This window comes from Vipera berus, assembly GCF_964194415.1.
Source record: "Vipera berus genome assembly, chromosome: 2".
Classification (NCBI taxonomy): domain Eukaryota; kingdom Metazoa; phylum Chordata; class Lepidosauria; order Squamata; family Viperidae; genus Vipera; species Vipera berus.
Window position 1 is genome coordinate 46,070,771 of NC_138203.1, and position 18,304 is coordinate 46,089,074.

At 34.9% G+C, this 18,304-nt stretch overlaps 1 protein-coding gene across 7 annotated transcripts in view; it reads left to right on the top strand.

The window, feature by feature from the left end:
- Positions 1 to 18,304, top strand: part of PAM (peptidylglycine alpha-amidating monooxygenase) — a 152,869-nt gene that overhangs the window by 71,700 nt on the left and 62,865 nt on the right. For all 7 annotated transcript variants that reach the window (XM_081320261.1, XM_081320264.1, XM_081320265.1 and 4 more), the window contains 5 exons: positions 2,978 to 3,065; positions 12,100 to 12,185; positions 12,861 to 12,944; positions 16,670 to 16,718; positions 17,283 to 17,350. In XM_081320261.1, the coding sequence (XP_081176387.1) occupies positions 2,978 to 3,065; positions 12,100 to 12,185; positions 12,861 to 12,944; positions 16,670 to 16,718; positions 17,283 to 17,350 (375 nt within the window). The remainder of the gene's footprint in view (positions 1 to 2,977; positions 3,066 to 12,099; positions 12,186 to 12,860; positions 12,945 to 16,669; positions 16,719 to 17,282; positions 17,351 to 18,304) is intronic.

The window sequence follows — 18,304 nt, forward strand, 5'->3', positions numbered from 1 at the left end:
AGGAAATTCATATTTTTCCAAAATACTTCAAAACTAATAACATAGGATTTCCCCCTGAACATAGGAATTTAAATACGTCAATTCCAAGACAGTTCATGAAGGCAAGTTTCTAATAGGCAAAGAAAGAAAGAAAATATAGCTAAAAATATGAACTTAGATTTGGATGACTAAATCTTTTCTAATTAAGTGAAGCTTCTTGGGTAAAAATCAAGGGGAGATAACCTTGTAAACAAACATGTGTTACATATATATTATTTTTGTCCTGAATCACTGGTATAAAATTTTGACTGCCCTAATCAATTGGCCAACATTTTTCATCATCATCATCTCTCTCTCCCTCCCTCTCTCCTTCCTCCCCCCCCTCTCTCTTTCTCTTTTTCCCATTAGTATTCAAATAGTTAAAAAAAATCTGGAAATAGAAAGTAGGTTTTTTAAGATGTGCACAGTTCCAAAAATATATATGTTGTTCCTATCTGATTATGCTTCCAAATAGATAAACTATGTTTGTAACACTGGATTTGCTTTTGATAAAGTTATTACAGTAAATTCACCAGTTGTTATTCTATCACCTGATCTGGAATCACCATGTTCTGAATTATCAGTTCTGGTTATAATAATATCAATAGATTTTTGAAGTGCCCCCAAAGAATCCTCAAAAGTTTTCATTTGTTTAACATAAGACAGTATGCAATCCCAGTGGACTGTAAAATTCTAGTGGATATCACAGGAGTGAATTCTCTCCATTAATGTATTCCATTTTTCCTTCCCAGAAATACGCTTTTATATCACTGAACTTCAAAAATCGGAATTCAAAGACATTCTTTCACTCAGTATTAAGAAACATCTGTGGTTCTAATACCGCAATGAACTCAAGAATTTGATCTACTACTTTTTAGAACTCTCACAAATGTTTAAGAGACAAAATAACAAATATTATAGTCTGTCATCTGTTACCCCCCCCAAAAAAAACCAGAAAAGAATTGTGAGCGTTTTATGAAAAGAAACTAAAATTGTCTTAATTGTAATGTTTTTCTCAGTTATGAATTTAAATAGACCCGTGATGACATATTTGCTATTGTCCTTTTTCTTTTGTTTTTTTGATTACCTCTAATTCATAATAATAGAATGAAAATACAAGCTTTATTATTTTTGTGTTCAAAATATGTACCTCTGAATGGCAACTGAATGGATAGACAGATAGATAGTAGTATAACTTTACTGATTAGTCAGTTGTTTATATCAAAGCAATGGCCATCCATCACAGTAAGATACAGTAAAATAAGATAAAATAGATTGAGGTAGGATAAAATATAGTAAGGTAAGATAAAGTGAAAAGAGCAAGATAAAATAATATAAGATAAAACAGAATGCAGAGACATAAAATGAATGTTAAAATAGTATGTCACAATGAAGGCTAATATGTGCCAGGATAATGTTGCAGGATCCAATCTGGGTTGGTCACCGGGACCAGAGTTTAAGTCTTCTGAGCTTTCAGATTCATGCTGGAGCCCATCCTCAGGGAACTTCTCTCTCACCAGAATGTGAATGGGCTTCAGTATGAGCCCCAAAGCTCAGAAGACTAAACCTCTGGTCCGAGTGACTGATCTAGATTGTATCCTAAAACAGCATGTTTTTAGGTGAGTTTACTGCCTAATTCCCAATGTTTTTCATGAAATGAATTCTCAGTTGAACATCCCTAATTATAAATCTAAACAGTTCTAATCACTACATATGTTTTTGTGTCATTAAGGTAATAAAAAAGTCCTTTGTTACAGTCCCAATATATGATTATATCTATTATAAGTGCAGAGCCCTTGCCTGGCCATATAATTGATAGTTGAAAAGGACATGTGCTACATCTGCTATTTCACAAACATATGCTCCCTCAGAATATGGCACTTGCTGAATTGTCTGTATTTAACAATATTGCTGATCAAATCTTGCTCTGGTAAAGGGGTGTTCTGTGGTATTGAGCATAACCCAGTTATGCGGCTCAGTTTTGAAGATAATATAGGAGCCGTGACCAGGGGGGCCTTTGCCCAGGTTCTCCTGGTGTGCCAGTTGCGGCCCTACCTGGACCGAGATGCCCTACGCAGAGTCACTCATGCACTCGTGACCTCCTGATTGGACTACTGCAACGCTCTCTACATGGGACTGCCCTTGAGGACCACCTGGAGGCTTCAGCTGGCGCAGCATGCAGCCACGTGGGTTGTGATGGGGGTTTCCCGATACTCCCACATAACACCTCTGCTCTGCGAGCTGCATCGGCTTCCGGTTGCCTTCTGGGTGAGATTCAAGGTGCTGGTGATGACCTATAAAGCCCTAAATGGCTTGGGTCCGGGATATCTGAGGGAACATCTGCCGGCATCAAGCTCCCTTCGTCCTGTGCGCTCCCACAGGGAGGGTCTTCTCAGGGTACCGCCGGTAAAAGATTGCCGGCGGACAATACCCAGGGGGGGGGGCCTTCTCTGTGGGTGCGCCTGCCCTTTGGAACCAGCTACCTGTAGAGCTTAGGACTGCCCCTGACCTCTGCTCATTCCGCTGGGACCTGAAGACCTGGCTCTTTGAGCTTTCTGGCCTGGACTGAGGGTATTAATTGGGGTTTTAATTGGTTTTTAATTAGGATTTTTATATTGAAGCTTTAATATAATAATTTTAATTGTTTTAATTTTTGTAATTGTGGTATTGTTTTCTTTTAAAAAACCTTGTGAACCGCCCTGAGTCCTACGGGAGAAGGGCGGTATATAAGTCTAATAAACTAAACTAAACTAACCCATTGTCAAGTATTTTTCTGTTTGAAAAAACTCTTGACCAGCCATTTCAATGACCCGTTGCTTGCAAGAGATACAGCCAAATGTAGATGACACCTTGTTTTATTCTTTCTGCAGTGTTTGCAGAAAAGCATTCATATACAACTTAATAGTTTGTTAAACTAAGAAAACAAACTTATATTTATATTATAATTTTTGTCTTTCAGTTGACTTTAAACCTCATGCCAGTATGGACACTGTCCACCATATGTTACTATTTGGATGTAACAATCCTGCTTCAGATAACGGTTACTGGTAAGGAGATTGCTCCATTGCACTGATTAAATATTCTGCTTGGTATTAACTTAAAGATGGGCTGGTGATACATAGTGGAGAAACATGGAATGAGTTCAGTGTAAATTTAATTATAAAGCAGAATTTACTACTAGCGTTTATTCCACTCTTATCCTTGTTGCCAGCTTCCCTGTTGAATATAGGTAGTCCTCAACTTACAACAATTCATTTAGTGACCATTCAAAGTTACGATGGCACTGAAAAAAGTGACTTATGACTGTTTTTCATACTGTTGCAGCATCCTCACGGTCATGTGATCAAAATTCGGATACTTGGCTACTAATTCATATTTATGACAGTTGCATTTGCCTGGGGTCTTGTGATCACCTTTTATGACTTCTGACTAGCAAAGTCAATGGAGAAGCTACTTAACAACCATGTTACTAACTTAACAAGTACAGTGACTTAATTTCACTTAACAGCTTTGGTAAGAAAGGTCGTAAAATAGGGCAATAGCACTTAGACTTAGTGCTTTACAGCACTCTTTAAGTCAGGGGTGTCAAACTCAATTTCATTGAGGGCCGCATCAGCATTGTGGTTGCCCTCAGGGGGCTGGGTGGGTGTGGCCTGGGTGGGCGTGGCCTACTGGGTGGGCGTGGCTAAAGTGTGTGTGGCCTACTGGGTGGGCGTGGCCAGGTCTACATCGTTTGCACCAAGGGTGCCTATGGGGGCCTGGGCAGGAGTGGGACAGATCTGAGGGTCTCTGGCAGAAGGAGGGTCTCTGGGCCAGGGCCAAGGCAGTGGGGGCCGTTCCCTCACTGTTTCCAGGATGGCTTCGCGGGCCGCATGAAACCACTTCGTGGGCTGGATCTGGCCCCCGGGCCTTGTGTTTGACATGTCTGCTTTAAGTGGTTTACAGAGGCAGTATATTGACCCCAACAATCTGGGTCCTCATTTTACTGACCCCAGAAGGATGTTAGGGTTAGGGTTAACCTTGAGCCAGTCAGGGTTGAACTCCAGGCAATGAGCAGAGTTAGCCTGTAAATACTGTGCCACCACTTAACAACTATCTCACTTAGCAACAGAAATGTTGGGCTCAACTGTTATCATAGATCAGGGACTTCCTTTTATGTCCTTATTGCTAGCCTCCCTATTTAGTATTTACAGTTGCTCAGTGAAGAAGGAAGAGAGGAAGCTTGCACATAAGGCAGACGGTATAGCAAATGTATGGATGGAGGGATTTAGTAGAGAGACGCTGAAGGATAAAGGGAAAAATCACCATTTCTTATAAGAAATTTGGTAGTGATTAATCAGAGTTGCATGGTCAACATTGCTCAGAGATAGGCAAAACTTCCCAGTTTCATTTGTTTTTATATAATATCTATAGTTATATTACCTTTTAAAGTTGAAAAGCTTTGCATAGAATGATTCCAAATTACATTAATAAAATGGTTATACAAAAATAAATATTCTAGAAGAACTAGAAATACGTTTTTTTCAGAAAAATGGGAATGTATTTTTGATCCACGTTTTTATGATTTTCCAAGCATAATACTGTCAGTGAATATATAGAGAAAGCATTCTAATACTTACTTAATCTTCATTTTACTGTAGTAATGCAGTACATGAGCAACATGTAACTCACTATTACTGTAATTATTACTTAATTTATTTAATCCAATTTTGAAACTGCTCAACTCCTTAATGAGTTTGGTTCTCAAGTAAACTAGCTTTTATTATTCCCTAAAAAAGCGAGAAGACTTAAGTTCGTGTCTTATTGTTTGCCATTACCTGGATAGTGTATAATGCAAGCTTTTGAAATGTTTGCCAAGTTTTAATTTAAAAAGTTTTATTTGATAGGAAATAGTTCTTAAGAAAGAATATGTTCAAGTAACTTTCCATTTTTATATTACTAACATTTATGCTAAGTTGGAGAGCCAGTATGATATAGTGGTTAAAGCACTAGTCTAGAAATTGGCACTCTATGAATTCTAGTCCCACTTGAGGCACAAAGTCACATGACTGACCTTGGACAGGTCACTTTCTATCAATGCTAAGAAAGAGGCAATGGCAAACTATTTCCAAAAAAATGTTGTCAATAAAATTTCAGGAGACTGGTCAGGAAATCACCAGGAGTTATACTGACTTGAAGGCATTTCTGTACAAGTTAATATCACCAAATAAGTTAATAAAAGCAATGCCAAAACAGTGGTATCAATTTTACAACCAAATGGCCTCAGTCACATGGTTATAAGCCCTTATTCATTTACTAAGTAAAGATATGAATTGTTCTGGTACTTTTAAAAACAGGTAAATGTGCAACTGTATTGTTTCCATGACTTGCTAGAATGAAATACATATGTATTATTGAACTGTAAATCAGGAAATAAATGGACTGATTTTATTCAGAGCATTCCTATAATGCCCACTCGCGTAAAAGCTCAGGGCCGTTTACAGAAATAGCATTACAAGAGCAGAAACACATTAAACATAAATTTTATAACATTAAAATGCATTTCAAAAGTATTAAGACAGTTGAAGCCATCAGGAGGCACAGGAAACTGAGAAGTTGCTTGATTTCCAATAACTTTGTTCGACAACATGGATATGCCAAAGAGAAGGCAGAGTTAAGTGTAGATGTCAAATAAATCCACAGTAAAACTGCAAAAGAGGCTACATTGATGTTCTAAGAGTGTTGGATGGAGAGTTCAGGAATAGCCAGTTCTATAAGGAGCTTGATACTAAGCTGTGTGAGTATTTTATACTGTACGTATGATAATTGTGAGTTGGTCTTGAGAACCAGTGAAGTTGTTTGTACGTGGACTTAGGCAAAACTTTTAGGAAGCACCAACCGCCACATATTTTGGTATGTTCTGAGGTAAGTGCAATTTCTGAGCCTTTTCAAGGCTGTTCAATGCATTAACAATCCATATTTAAGGTTAGCAGTGCATAAATCACCAAGCTAGGTTTTTGTTCTTCCGATAGTAACCGGTCAAAGACTTAAAGGCTCTCTTTGTTACTGATGATATATGATTGAAATCATCATGCTGAATTCAGGAGAAACTCCAGACTGCGAACCTGACCAATAAGAGGAAATGTAGCTTTGTTCAGAATAGTCATTTACCCTGAGTCCCAGTTCATCTTATCCATTCAGACCCTTTCAATCTGGGCACATAGAAGCCTAATGAAATCTAACCTCTAAATCACAGAAAAGGAAAAATATAACTGCCATCAGTACCGATGACTGCCTTCTCTAAACCTGTAAACGATTCTTTCCAATGGCTTTATATGGATGTTAAATGACAGGGCACACAAGACAAAACCTTATAGGTTCCCATCTTCTGATTATGTTTGGAGAGATAGGAACAGAACTATCTCAAAGTATTACCATCAGACTCCTAATAAAAAAATGATGCAACAAGACAAAAGAGTTGTTCATGTCTAAACATGCTGAGTTTTAAGGCATATATGAGTTGTTAGTACAATGTTTTTAAAAGTATTCATTCTTTCATATTTTAGGTTGATTAGTTTAAATCGACTGATAAACTGACATGTTTACTCATTTGAAGTAAGGAGGGAAAATGTGCAATTTTTATCCATCCTCCCTCCCTCCCTCCCTCCCTCCCTCCCTCCCTTCCTTCCTTCCTTCCTTCCTTCCTTCCTTCCTTCCTTCCTTCCTTCCTTCCTTCTTTCTGTTTACATGGCCACCATCTCAGAAACAACTTTAATAAACCTCAGCTACTTCTTGAACAGAAATTCAAGCTGTATTTATTAAAAATGTTACATCACTGTGATACACTGAAGCTAAAAATAAACAAAGAAAACAACCATTGCACTGTACTGTTAGTCACTTATTTATGATTCACCATATGAATTAATTAACTAAAATGGATTGCTTTTATGTTTAAATAGATAAAAGGCTGCAACTCCAATTTTAAACTCCAAAAACAAACAGGTGCAAATATCTGCACCTTCTTTCTCATCAATAAGATACTGCTATTAATGAATAAGAACTTTGAAATTGCCTTTTAAATTTTGATTGGGCCATTAATATTTGAAAAGGGCAGTTTATAAAGCAAGTAACCAGAAATGCTAGCAAAACCCCAAAGGATTCTGAAAATGGGAAGGTGTTCTATTTATATACCACTGAAAAGGCCTCCTATTTATTGAAGCTCTACTCGAATTATTCAACTTTTTATTTTCAATACTTCTCGCGCACTTCTATTATTCATAATTGATAAGCTCAGCTTATACCATACATATTATAGGGGTTACTTTGTACTTAGTTTTGTCACTTAATTTTATCAACAACATGTATCGCATAATGCTTAAAATAAAAGTATAGTTTCGATTTTCTCAAAAGATAGGCTGGATTTGATAGCCAGCCATAATTTTTAATTGCCATCATCTCTTCTTTGCTGTGATTCTCTTGTTTATATGCTATTCTTGTCACATTCAGCTGCTTTGTATTATTTGTGGTTGCCTTTACACCTCAGAGGGCTAAATGAAATTCTTCATGGGCTGCGCAAGAGTAAAAGTGTTTTCTGTCTGTGAAACAGAAGATTTTAAGATAAGGTCTTTTTTCTACATTATTGGAGTGCTAAGATTTCTATTTCAATGTGGCTAAATCCATAAAATATTTGAAATCAAGATGGATGTAATGGAGGAGATGTGGTATATAGAATGAGTAATGATTGCCATTATAATACTATATAACGCTTATAGAATTCTATTACATAGACCTGTGCAAAGAGACTAAGATTAGCTTTGACAACATGATTCAGGCAGTCTGTTTGGTTTTGCTAAAGTGAAGAGACTATTCCAGTTGTTTCAGTGAAATGGTTTGAATGCCTTGAATGACTTTTGGCCAGCACTTATCAAAAAAGTCTCCTCTCATCTATACCCGTCATCTACCTCTATTGCTGCCTACTAGCCTCCCTCTAGTCTGATAGCATCAGACCATCATATGCAGGATTGATTGAAGTAGGGCATGCGGTGGCTCAGTGGGTTAGGACGCTGAGCTTGTCGATCAGAAGGTTGGCAGTTTGGCGGGTCGAATCCCAAGTGCCGCGTAACAGAGTGAGCGCCTGTTACTCGTCCCAGCTTCTGCCAACCTAGCAGTTCGAAAGCATGTAAAAATGCAAGTAGAAAAATAGGGACCACTATGGTGGGAAGGTAACAGCGTTCCGTGTGCCTTTGGTGTCTAGTCATGCCGGCCACATGACCACGGAGACGTCCTCAGACAAGCGCTGGCTCTTCGGCTTTGAAACGGAGATGAGCACCGGCCCCTAGAGTTGGAAATGACTAGCACGCATGTGCGGGGGAACCTTTACCTTTTTAATTATACGATGTGCATTATACCATGACATGAGTATTGCAATATACATGGGATTTTTCTTGAAAACAACACTTCCGGGCTATGGCCTAATCACTACAGGGCCACGTGAGTGGTGAGCAGGTGCACACACTAGTGTGTGTACGCACGGCCCTGTTTGTATGACCAATGGTGAGAGAGTTGGACATTCATGGCCCCACTCCCGCAGGCATCGTCAGAGGCATTTGTGGCCCCACTTGTGCGAATGTCATCCTGGGCAGTTGCAGCCCCACACGTGCGAGTGTCATTGAGGGTGTTTTTGATCCCAGTTGTACGAGCTTTGTAGTGGGCGTTTGCAGCCCAATTTGCGTGAGCATTGTCGTGGGTGACAATTATATGTGAGTATAATCACAGGTGCTTATGGCCCCACTCACACTAGCATTGCCACAAACTTCACAGGCGCTCACATGTGCACATGCACACACACATATATATTTATACAACATTTACTATTCAAAATTAGAAACTTTGTTAATAGTCATTCAGTCACAATTTATTACTCAAAAGCTTATTCCATCTTCTAAAGATGCTAAGGTGATAATAGAAAAAAGAAAATTCATTTTTTGATAGCTATCTGATTAAAAAACAATCTGATTAAAAAATAACTTTAATTGGTTTGGGTCAAAGATTTGTCAAAATAAAAAGAGCATGAACAAAAATATTGTGAAGGAGAAAGCAGGTGGCTATCACAAAATGGAATCTATTACAAATAAGGTCTAACAACAACAACAACAATAATAATAAAGTTGGAAGGGACTTTGGAGGTCATCTAGTCCAATCCCCTGCTCAGGCCCTATACCATTTCGGACAAATGTCTATCCAGTCTCTTCTTAAAAACTTCCAGTGTTGGAGCATTCACTGCTTCTGGAGGCAGATTGTTCCACTGATTAATTGTTCTAACTGTCAGGAAGTTTCTCCTTAGTTCTAGGTTGCTTCTGTCCTTGATTAGTTTCCATCCATTTCATCCGTTATTATCACATGACTGTGTCATTAAAAATTATTAATGAAAAGGAGCATAAAATATGTAAGCTACTGTAGATAATTATATCCAATTTTGATATATAATAATTTAAATAATTCATTACATCTCACCATACTGGAGATGGCCAGATAAATATATTTTTCTTTCAGTCTGTTTTCCAGGTGTAATTGTAGATGGACAATTCCAAAAGTCATCTTCTCATTTATTTTTATTTTTATTTTTGTGGTTCTTAACCTGGACCTGGAACAAGCCTGGACTTGGACAAGCAGCATTTCAGAGAACATAAGAACAGCTTTGGTGGTTAAGGCCAAGGCCATCTTAATTAAGCATTTTGTTTACCATAGGAGACAACCAGGTGCAGGAAATGGAGGCATATCCTTTTCCCATAGTTAGTATTCTGTGCTTAATATTGGGAGAAAAGTTGTTCCAAATTAGAGGTAATACTATTTTCAAGACTGATAGTCCTGAAGATAATCAACTTCATAAAAAACATAAGTACCTCCACAGAATTGGAAATATGTCAACTATATTCTGCTGATTTAGCATAATTTTGAAAAAAATAGAGCATAATCCAGAACCTTCACTACTTATACCAATGTGCAGATATAATTATATGGAAAGAATTATGATAGCCCTTTATATTTAACCAAAATCATCTGGTCTTTGAAATGCTGATACAGTAATTTTGATTATGATTGGCAATGTATCAGAAGCTATGCTTTTATCTGTAAACTGCCCAGAGTATTCTGTGAGTGAGATGGGCAGTATCTAAATTAGATAGATGATAGATAGATAGATAGATAGATAGATAGATAGATAGATGATAGATAGATAGATAGATAGATAGATAGATAGATAGATAGATAGATAGATAGATAGATGATAGATAACAAGTGCAATAGCATTGGATTAATTAACAATAATGATTTTAAATTGCTTTCAAAACAAGGCTTTTAAAGCTTTTAAATTATAGTCTAGATCTTCAAATTTATTTATTGTAATTTATTATTATGGTTACTGTTGATTCTGCAGTTAGCTATACTACATTTTATCCTTTCAGTTCCTTTGGTATAGCCTCCTTGATATTATAATAAAATGCTTAAATTGCTAGAATAGATATATGATTTCCTTGGTTAAACACTAACAAAAACATTCATTTTGTATATGTTTCTCAAGTATTAAAATGATGTATATGTGGAAGTAGCTACTGTCACTATTCAAAATGTTACACTTCTTTCACTTAAGTAAGAATGTAATTTCAGAGTAAAAAAGCAAACATATTTGCTGTAGTGTCAGTCCAAGGGGAAAGCTAAGTCATTTCTTATGAAAAGAAATGATGTTCAATCTAATTAAATTTGTGATGCTAAAGACTAATTTCTCCAGTGGGTCAAAAATAGGAGTTCAGTTAGATACATAATTAATTGATTATATGCCATCAAGTCAGTGTCATCTTTAAATAGATGAAATTTCTCCAGGATGATCTCGCCCTAACCTTACACTAGGTTTTCCAACAATACACTCAATGCCACTATAAAAATCTGTTCATCTTGCTGATAGTTCAACTCTTCTCCTGCTTTCCATCTTTCACAGCATTATGAACTTTTCAGGGGAAACAGGTCTTTGCATAAGGTGCCCAGAATACAATATTTCTGCCTAGTCATTTGTTCCTTAAATTTAGAACTCTAGAACTTTATTCAGTGATCCTTTAGTTTGAATTCTTGGCTACCATGGTATTCTCAGATGGTTTCTCCAACACCAAACTTCAAACGATCAATATATATTTCTATCCTAAGTATGTACATATCAACTGACGTAAATACATTTTCAAAGCTTTCATTGCATTCCTACCTAGTACTAGTCTATGGCGTAATCCTTGACTGTTGCAGAAGGCAGTCTTCAAAAACAGAAGCTATCAGTATAAATTTTAATTCTGGTTGCTTTACCTGTTCTCACTGATTTGGTTTTTTGTATCTTAAATGTTAGTGCCATTTTCCACAGCATACCCTGACTTTCATTAGTAAACATCCCAGATTATTTGTACTTTCAGCTATCAGAGTAAAGTTATTAGCATTGTTCAGGTTATTGATCAGTTGGGTCAGCTAAATTATCACACAGTTCATGACAGATACATGAACCAGTCTTTTTTTTTCTTTCTCTTATTGAATTCCTTACTGCTACCAATATTATAGTATCTTAATATTTAAATATAAACAAGAGACACATATAACTGTGACTGAGAAGTATGACTTATTGATTGATTGGTGTGGGTCAATATGATATAGTAGCTAGGAGATCTGTTTGGAAAGATTTCCTGGGACAATCTTATATCAGGTTCTGCCTTTTTATCTTACCCTACTTCAGAAGTTGCTTCAAAGGATAGAGCTATATATAGACTGTACTAAATATTATGGTGGAACGGAAGACTACACATATAATAAATAAAATATACCACATTCAGGACATGTTGCTGCTGCTGCTGACAGTGATGACAACAATGATAAATGCTTCAATACCTTGAAAAGGATTTTAAAATGAATCTAGGTTGTAAAACATGTCATGACACAGAAGCATTTTTTTAAAATGAAGAAGCCTAATTATAGAAGCAGCTTTTCCGATGACATGTGAAATGAGTGATCTGAGATTGGGGGAAAACAAGTTAAAAGAGATTCTATGTTTGTGTTTGTGTGTGTTTTTTCTAGGAATTGCGATGGAGAAACATGTATGGACACAAGTGATATTTTATATGCTTGGGCAAGAAATGCACCACCAACAAGATTACCAAAAGGTATGAGATCTTTTGTAATATAGCATTCTACACAAGATATAATAATAGGAAAAGCAATTTATGTTACATTACTGCACTAATTTCTGTATTACTCTAATAGTAGTGAATATTTTTACTTAGACAATTAGGCTTTCAGAGAATCATATTGCTCACGTAGCAATTTACTATAAAAAGGGGTGTTTGGGGATTTTTTCCACCTTTTTTTACTTTTAATGTACAGCTGAATGCATTATGTAGTACATCTTCCTGCTGATTTTTTTTCTTTTAACTACAGTTGCCAATATCGTTTATGCCTAATAAATTTGAAAAAATTAGTAAATCCATTTGGCTTGCAGCAGGATATGTCAAAAAGGTTTTCAAAATCTTGTGTTATAACAGTAACTTTTCATATTTCCACATTATAAAACAAATACAAATAAATAAATAAATAATTTATGAACTAGGATATCTCGCTATTTCTATTTGATTTTTGTTCTTCTTAAGATTGAGACAATACAGAACTATCAAGCAGAACTATCTGTTGCAGTATTTATTTTCCTTGAAGGACATACTTTAAGCTTCAGAGAATATAGGTGCAAAATGTTGCTTTGTATCTTAAATCTTTAAAATAGCATGCTCCTTTAAGGATATGCTTGAGTATGATTATATGAGTTTCATCTTTTCTTCCTCCTCAAGGTGTTGGGTTTAAAGTTGGAGGAGAAACAGGGAGCAAATATTTTGTTCTCCAAGTCCATTATGGGGATATTGGTGCATTCAAAGGTATGTAAAATCTTTACTTTTGCTGTTATGAGTAAGATAAATAAAGGAATTAATTTGTCACTGAAGCTCCATCAGTAATGAAGTCATAAATGTGCCTACTTTAGGATGGCAAAGCTTCCTTTATTAAATTTAGAATAAATCTATCAATAGTCTAATACACTAGATTTCCAAAATTACTTTGGTTTCACAATGGAACTTTTATAACTGGTGACAGTTTCTGTCTTGCACATCTCTCTGCATAATTAAAAATACAACAAGACTCAGTTTTGAGTGCTAATTAACATGGCCTCCTCTGATATCTATAAACACATAATCCTTGAGGATTTCCATTGAAGCTCTTGAGCTTCTTCCTGCTATCCTCCTCCACATTGAGATTTGGGCAGGAGAGATAGCAAGAATATCTTCTTGGAACTGGGGCAGGACAGAATGGATCCATTTCATGTTAGACTCGGTAAATTTAAGTAACATTTTTTAAAAAGAAAGATAAAATTTAAGTACTCATTACAGTGCTTTTATTTTTTCAACCTGTTAACTAGTCTTCTGAAATCATGATGGTAGACTAATTAAATTGAATAAAATCAAATTGATGTTAAATTAATAAATGTTTATGTTTATTCACTATATTTCTATTAGACTCTTTGAATCTTATTTCAGTTTTACAAATATTATAGACCATTTTGGTAGTTCATTCATGTAAATCTCATAGTTGTGACAGCATGCCGTTGCAACACATTCCAGTAATGATTGTATCTTGTGTCTGTGGGTTTAATTTTTAGCAAGTGAAAATGGATTCCAATTTATAAATGCCAAAGGCCTCTGCTTGATAATAGCAGCAAATTAGTAATTCGTAGTCACTGTTAGTTCAGCTGAAATTAATTTTAACTGCACTTAGATAATATTTTGTAGATTACTTATCTCTCTCTCCCCCCTTTCAATTCTCTTTAAGGCTAAATTGCATTGAGGAGTTTATAGTAGAGTCTTTATTGTTCTTTTCAACATGTTCTCTGATCCATGTAATTAAACCTAGTTAACATACATGTGATTTTCTTCTTCCAAAATAATCCGATTATTTTTTTCTGTTCATTTTGATGTTTATATTTTATTCTGTTTTTAAAAGCTCCAATTTGTTTTTAGTAAAAATACATTCCAATGAAGAGCTTATAAAGGACTGGAAAAATTAGACATAGTTTTAATTTCCACTCTCAGTACATTTTTGCCAGAAATGATCTTGATTATTCCTAAAAAAAATTAGGCAATGTTGAAACTGTTATTGTTTGAATGGGAAACAGCTAGGAACTTCTAGGCTAGACTAAAAAAATTAACCATTTCCATATTACTGCCAAGAAAATTACAGTCATCATGGGACATTACCTCAATATTTCCAGCTGTTTAATTTAACAAAGTTTGTTATGCACAAGACACTATTTCTTTATTCAGGGGCAGGTCTTCATAAGATTCATTAGGTCTTCGTCATAAGCTACATTGGCAAAACTGCAAAACAAGATCGAAATCTATTGTATTCTTTATCATAAGTATTAACTTAATTAAAAAGTTAGTTTTGCTTTAAATGGCCATTTCCTATTTAGATATATAGACTCTTTCCTAATTTTTGAAATGTGCATTTATAAATATATCTTAGATGTGTATCTACAAGCATTCCTCCACATGCCTTCATACATTATGTAGCAAGAGATGACATTTAAGATAAACTTTTAAGTAAACATTTTTATCATTTTCTTATTTGTGACTACATTTGCCCTGTATTTTTGTCTAGTTTAAAATAGTCAGTAACAAACGATTTTATTAACATTGGGTACATTTATCACTACTTCCATGTGTAATATTTCACAAATAAGTTAGGAGTGGAAAATTGCTTTCTATTTCTTCTGGGCTTTTTAAAAAACATAACCATGGTACAATAAGTGGGTTTTAGGATTTTTTAGTTTTATAAGCCTTTAATGTATCGTTTGAATGGCAGTTACCATTTATTTTTTTTAGTGTTCAAAGAATCAGGAGCTGATACTCCTATCACAATGGATTTTGCTATAGAGAGTCTGCAGTTCAGAAGTGCTATTAAATCCACAGTAGTAAGCATAGATTCTTCTTTGATCTCTGTTGGAAACGCTGCCTAGAGAATCAGCTTGAAAGAAATCTGCTTCCGAGAGTAGGTTGAATACATTTTCCACTCATTGCCATAGGGCAAATAGAAGCTAATAATTCACTTGTTCTAATAGAATATATTGTTGCTGTCTAACTGAAATGCAAAAATCAAAGGAATTATCCTAGACTGAGAGGCAAATGGGGACCAACATATGCTCTATAAGGCTCATTATGTTCAGGCAACCCGTATAGCATATGTAGTACTTGCCAAGAAAGGAAATTTTATGATCTTGTTTTTTCCAAGACAAAATTGGTTAGACATTGCCGTTTTTGAAAATAGAGGCATAGGAACTAAAAAAAAATGGTACATATGTTGAAATTCTGTTAGAATATTTATATATCATATTATTTAATATAGGAATGTGTTATTTGCAAAAATAAAAAACTGTTACACAAAGCTGACGATTTTATTTTGCATTAGTACAGCAGGCAATTTTTTTGAAGTAGGGAAGCTATATGGATTTAGAGGTAGCAATTATTTCCCTGGGTTTTTGACTTGTGATGTTAGTTTATTCACATATTGTTTTTATTTACTACAGATGAAAATGTGATAATGGTGGCTTGTGAATTCTGCAATCTTGTAATTTTGGGAAAAGTAAATTTCAGAAAATAGCAATAACGTATGATTTTTTTACCTCCTTAGAAATCTCCCACAATGTTGTTTTATAACTACTGTGTTTATTTTGAATTTATTTAATGAATTAAGAACTGAAATATATGAATGTTTGTTATAAGACCATTTAATCTAAAGAAAATGCATGTATAACATTCCCTATTCTAGTGCTGTTTCTATTTCTCATACCTTTTGCCCTTTCTGGATCAACAATGCCTGACCAGATCTAGAAAAACAATCCTGTTCTTTGCTTGGCTAAAGATAATAAGTTGCTCTTGGCAAATTATAATCAGTCAATGGTACATCTCTGACTTAGTAAAATAAAACTAAACTGCTTCACAGGATTTTAAAATTAGTTTTTAACTTAATTATGTATTGATTTTATGGGCATGATGTTTAATTGGTTTTTAATGGTTTTTTAATTTTTGTATCTGGTTTTTTATTGTGTATTGCCCTGTTCACCGCCCTGAGTCCTTCGGGAGAAGGGCGGTATAGAAATCAAATTATTAAATTAAATTATTAAATTGTTTTAGGATGAAATAAGAAAAGTTATAATGTGATCTGCATTTTCTAAAAGGAATTCTAATTTCCCATATCTCTGTAATGATCTTCCTTTCTCATGTGCTTTTCTAAGCTTTTCTCTAACTAGTTAACTGTTTATGTTCTAGGTATTTAAAGTATTTTCTCTAAAAAATATTGTCTCCTAAAGCAATCCGCATGTTTAAAAGATGAGGAGAAATACCAAAAGTTTATAGTTTAAAAAGACAAGAAGCCCTAAGTAGGGACTTAAAAAAAAAAGATTCTTTCGTCCTCTCCTTTGGACTTCTTGTCTTTTTAGACTATAAACATTTGGTCTTCATATTTGATATTTCTAAAAAGCAATTATCTAGTCATCTATTCAATACTAACAAGAAAAATATTATGCTTAAGCTCCATTTTAATATTTTTGCAGATAAACACAAAGACTGTTCTGGAGTGACTTTACATCTGACTAATCAAAAGTAAGTATCTTTCATGTAGTTTCTTAAATATTTTCTCCAATTCTTTTGCAAGGATTAATATGTGCTTTAACAAAATAAAATTCTAGTGATAGTCCAGGTACATCCTGTAACAAGACAGATTATTTAATGAATACATTCTTCAAAGTGACTTGATAATATAATTCTAAAATTGTAGAAAGGCAATTTTGAGTAAAGTATATTTGTTGTTTTTTCCATCTTGAAAAATAAATGTTTGACTTAATATGTAACCAAAGTAAATATTCTTTGGAAAGGATTACCAACTACTACTTTTTTATCTTTAGCTTTCAGTGGAAAAAGTTTATTTAGCACAAATCTAGTTTTACTACTCATTGCTGCTTGATTATGAATTGTTCTTTAATCCCAGTTTCTTTAATGATATAACGTGGCCAAATAGCTGTTTTCTTTTAAAATAAACAGCCATCCATCCAGATTAGGTAGATTCAGTTAAAGTTGCTTTGTTATTAGTAGAGCAAAAATATATTAAGTCATAAATCAGGACAATATATGTAAATGTGATACGGGTTTCTTCTTTTTCTTTTAAAGACAGCCTCTGATTGCTGGCATGTATCTTATGATGTCCGTGGATACTGTTATACCACCTGGAGAAAAAGGTGAATAAATACGTCCACCCAGTGTCCCTCAGTCTTTGCAATCTTTTCATTTGAAACAGTGTAACACTTACTGGTGTGGACTTTTTTTTACTAAAAGCTTTATTAGAAGAATATTAGAATTAGTTATGATACTAGTTTCTTTGATTATCATATCAGAACATGAACATTGCAATTTAAGAAAAAAAGTATCAAATTGTGATAATTACTGACATCTAAATGCATTTTATTATTATTACATAGGGACTACAGGGTTGTAAAACGGAAAAAAATATTCCTTTAATCCAAGGGTCTTCAAACTTGGCCCTTTTATGACTTGTGGACTTCAACTCCCAGAATTCCTCAGCCAGGCACTCTGGCTGAGGAATTCTGGGAGTTGAAGTCCTTAAGTCATGAAAGGGCCAAGTTTGAAGACCCCTGCTTTAATCGGTACTTTTTCCAATTTTCATGTTTTTTTTAATGATGGGAATACGTATACATAAGCACGCACTTGTAATCAAACATAAAGGGAGTTGCATTACTAAAATTCTAACGTTTTAGGTATTTATTTTAGTTTTAAGTCATATTCATTCTCTCTGACTTTCCATACACACATATACACAGAAATTAGTGAGCCTCGAAAGTATTTCTGCATAATGAAGGAACAAATCATACAGTGTACAATGTACTATCATTAATTTCTCTTAATTCTTATCCACGTTTCACAATAGACTATAGCTTGCAGTTAATATGGCTCAGCTTCAGGGTTCTCTTGTCTCATTGGTTGCAAGCAAAAGACTGAAGGTTTTCACTTCCATGGTTAAGTACCCTTAGCGTAGACCCCATATTTGAAACTATACTTAATATTTACAGTGAGTTTCTTTTTTTTTATTAAAGAGTTTTACAATATTTTACAATATATCCCCAAATCCCTCCCACCCCAACCCCCCCCACTTCCCCCCCCCACTTCCCAGAGCT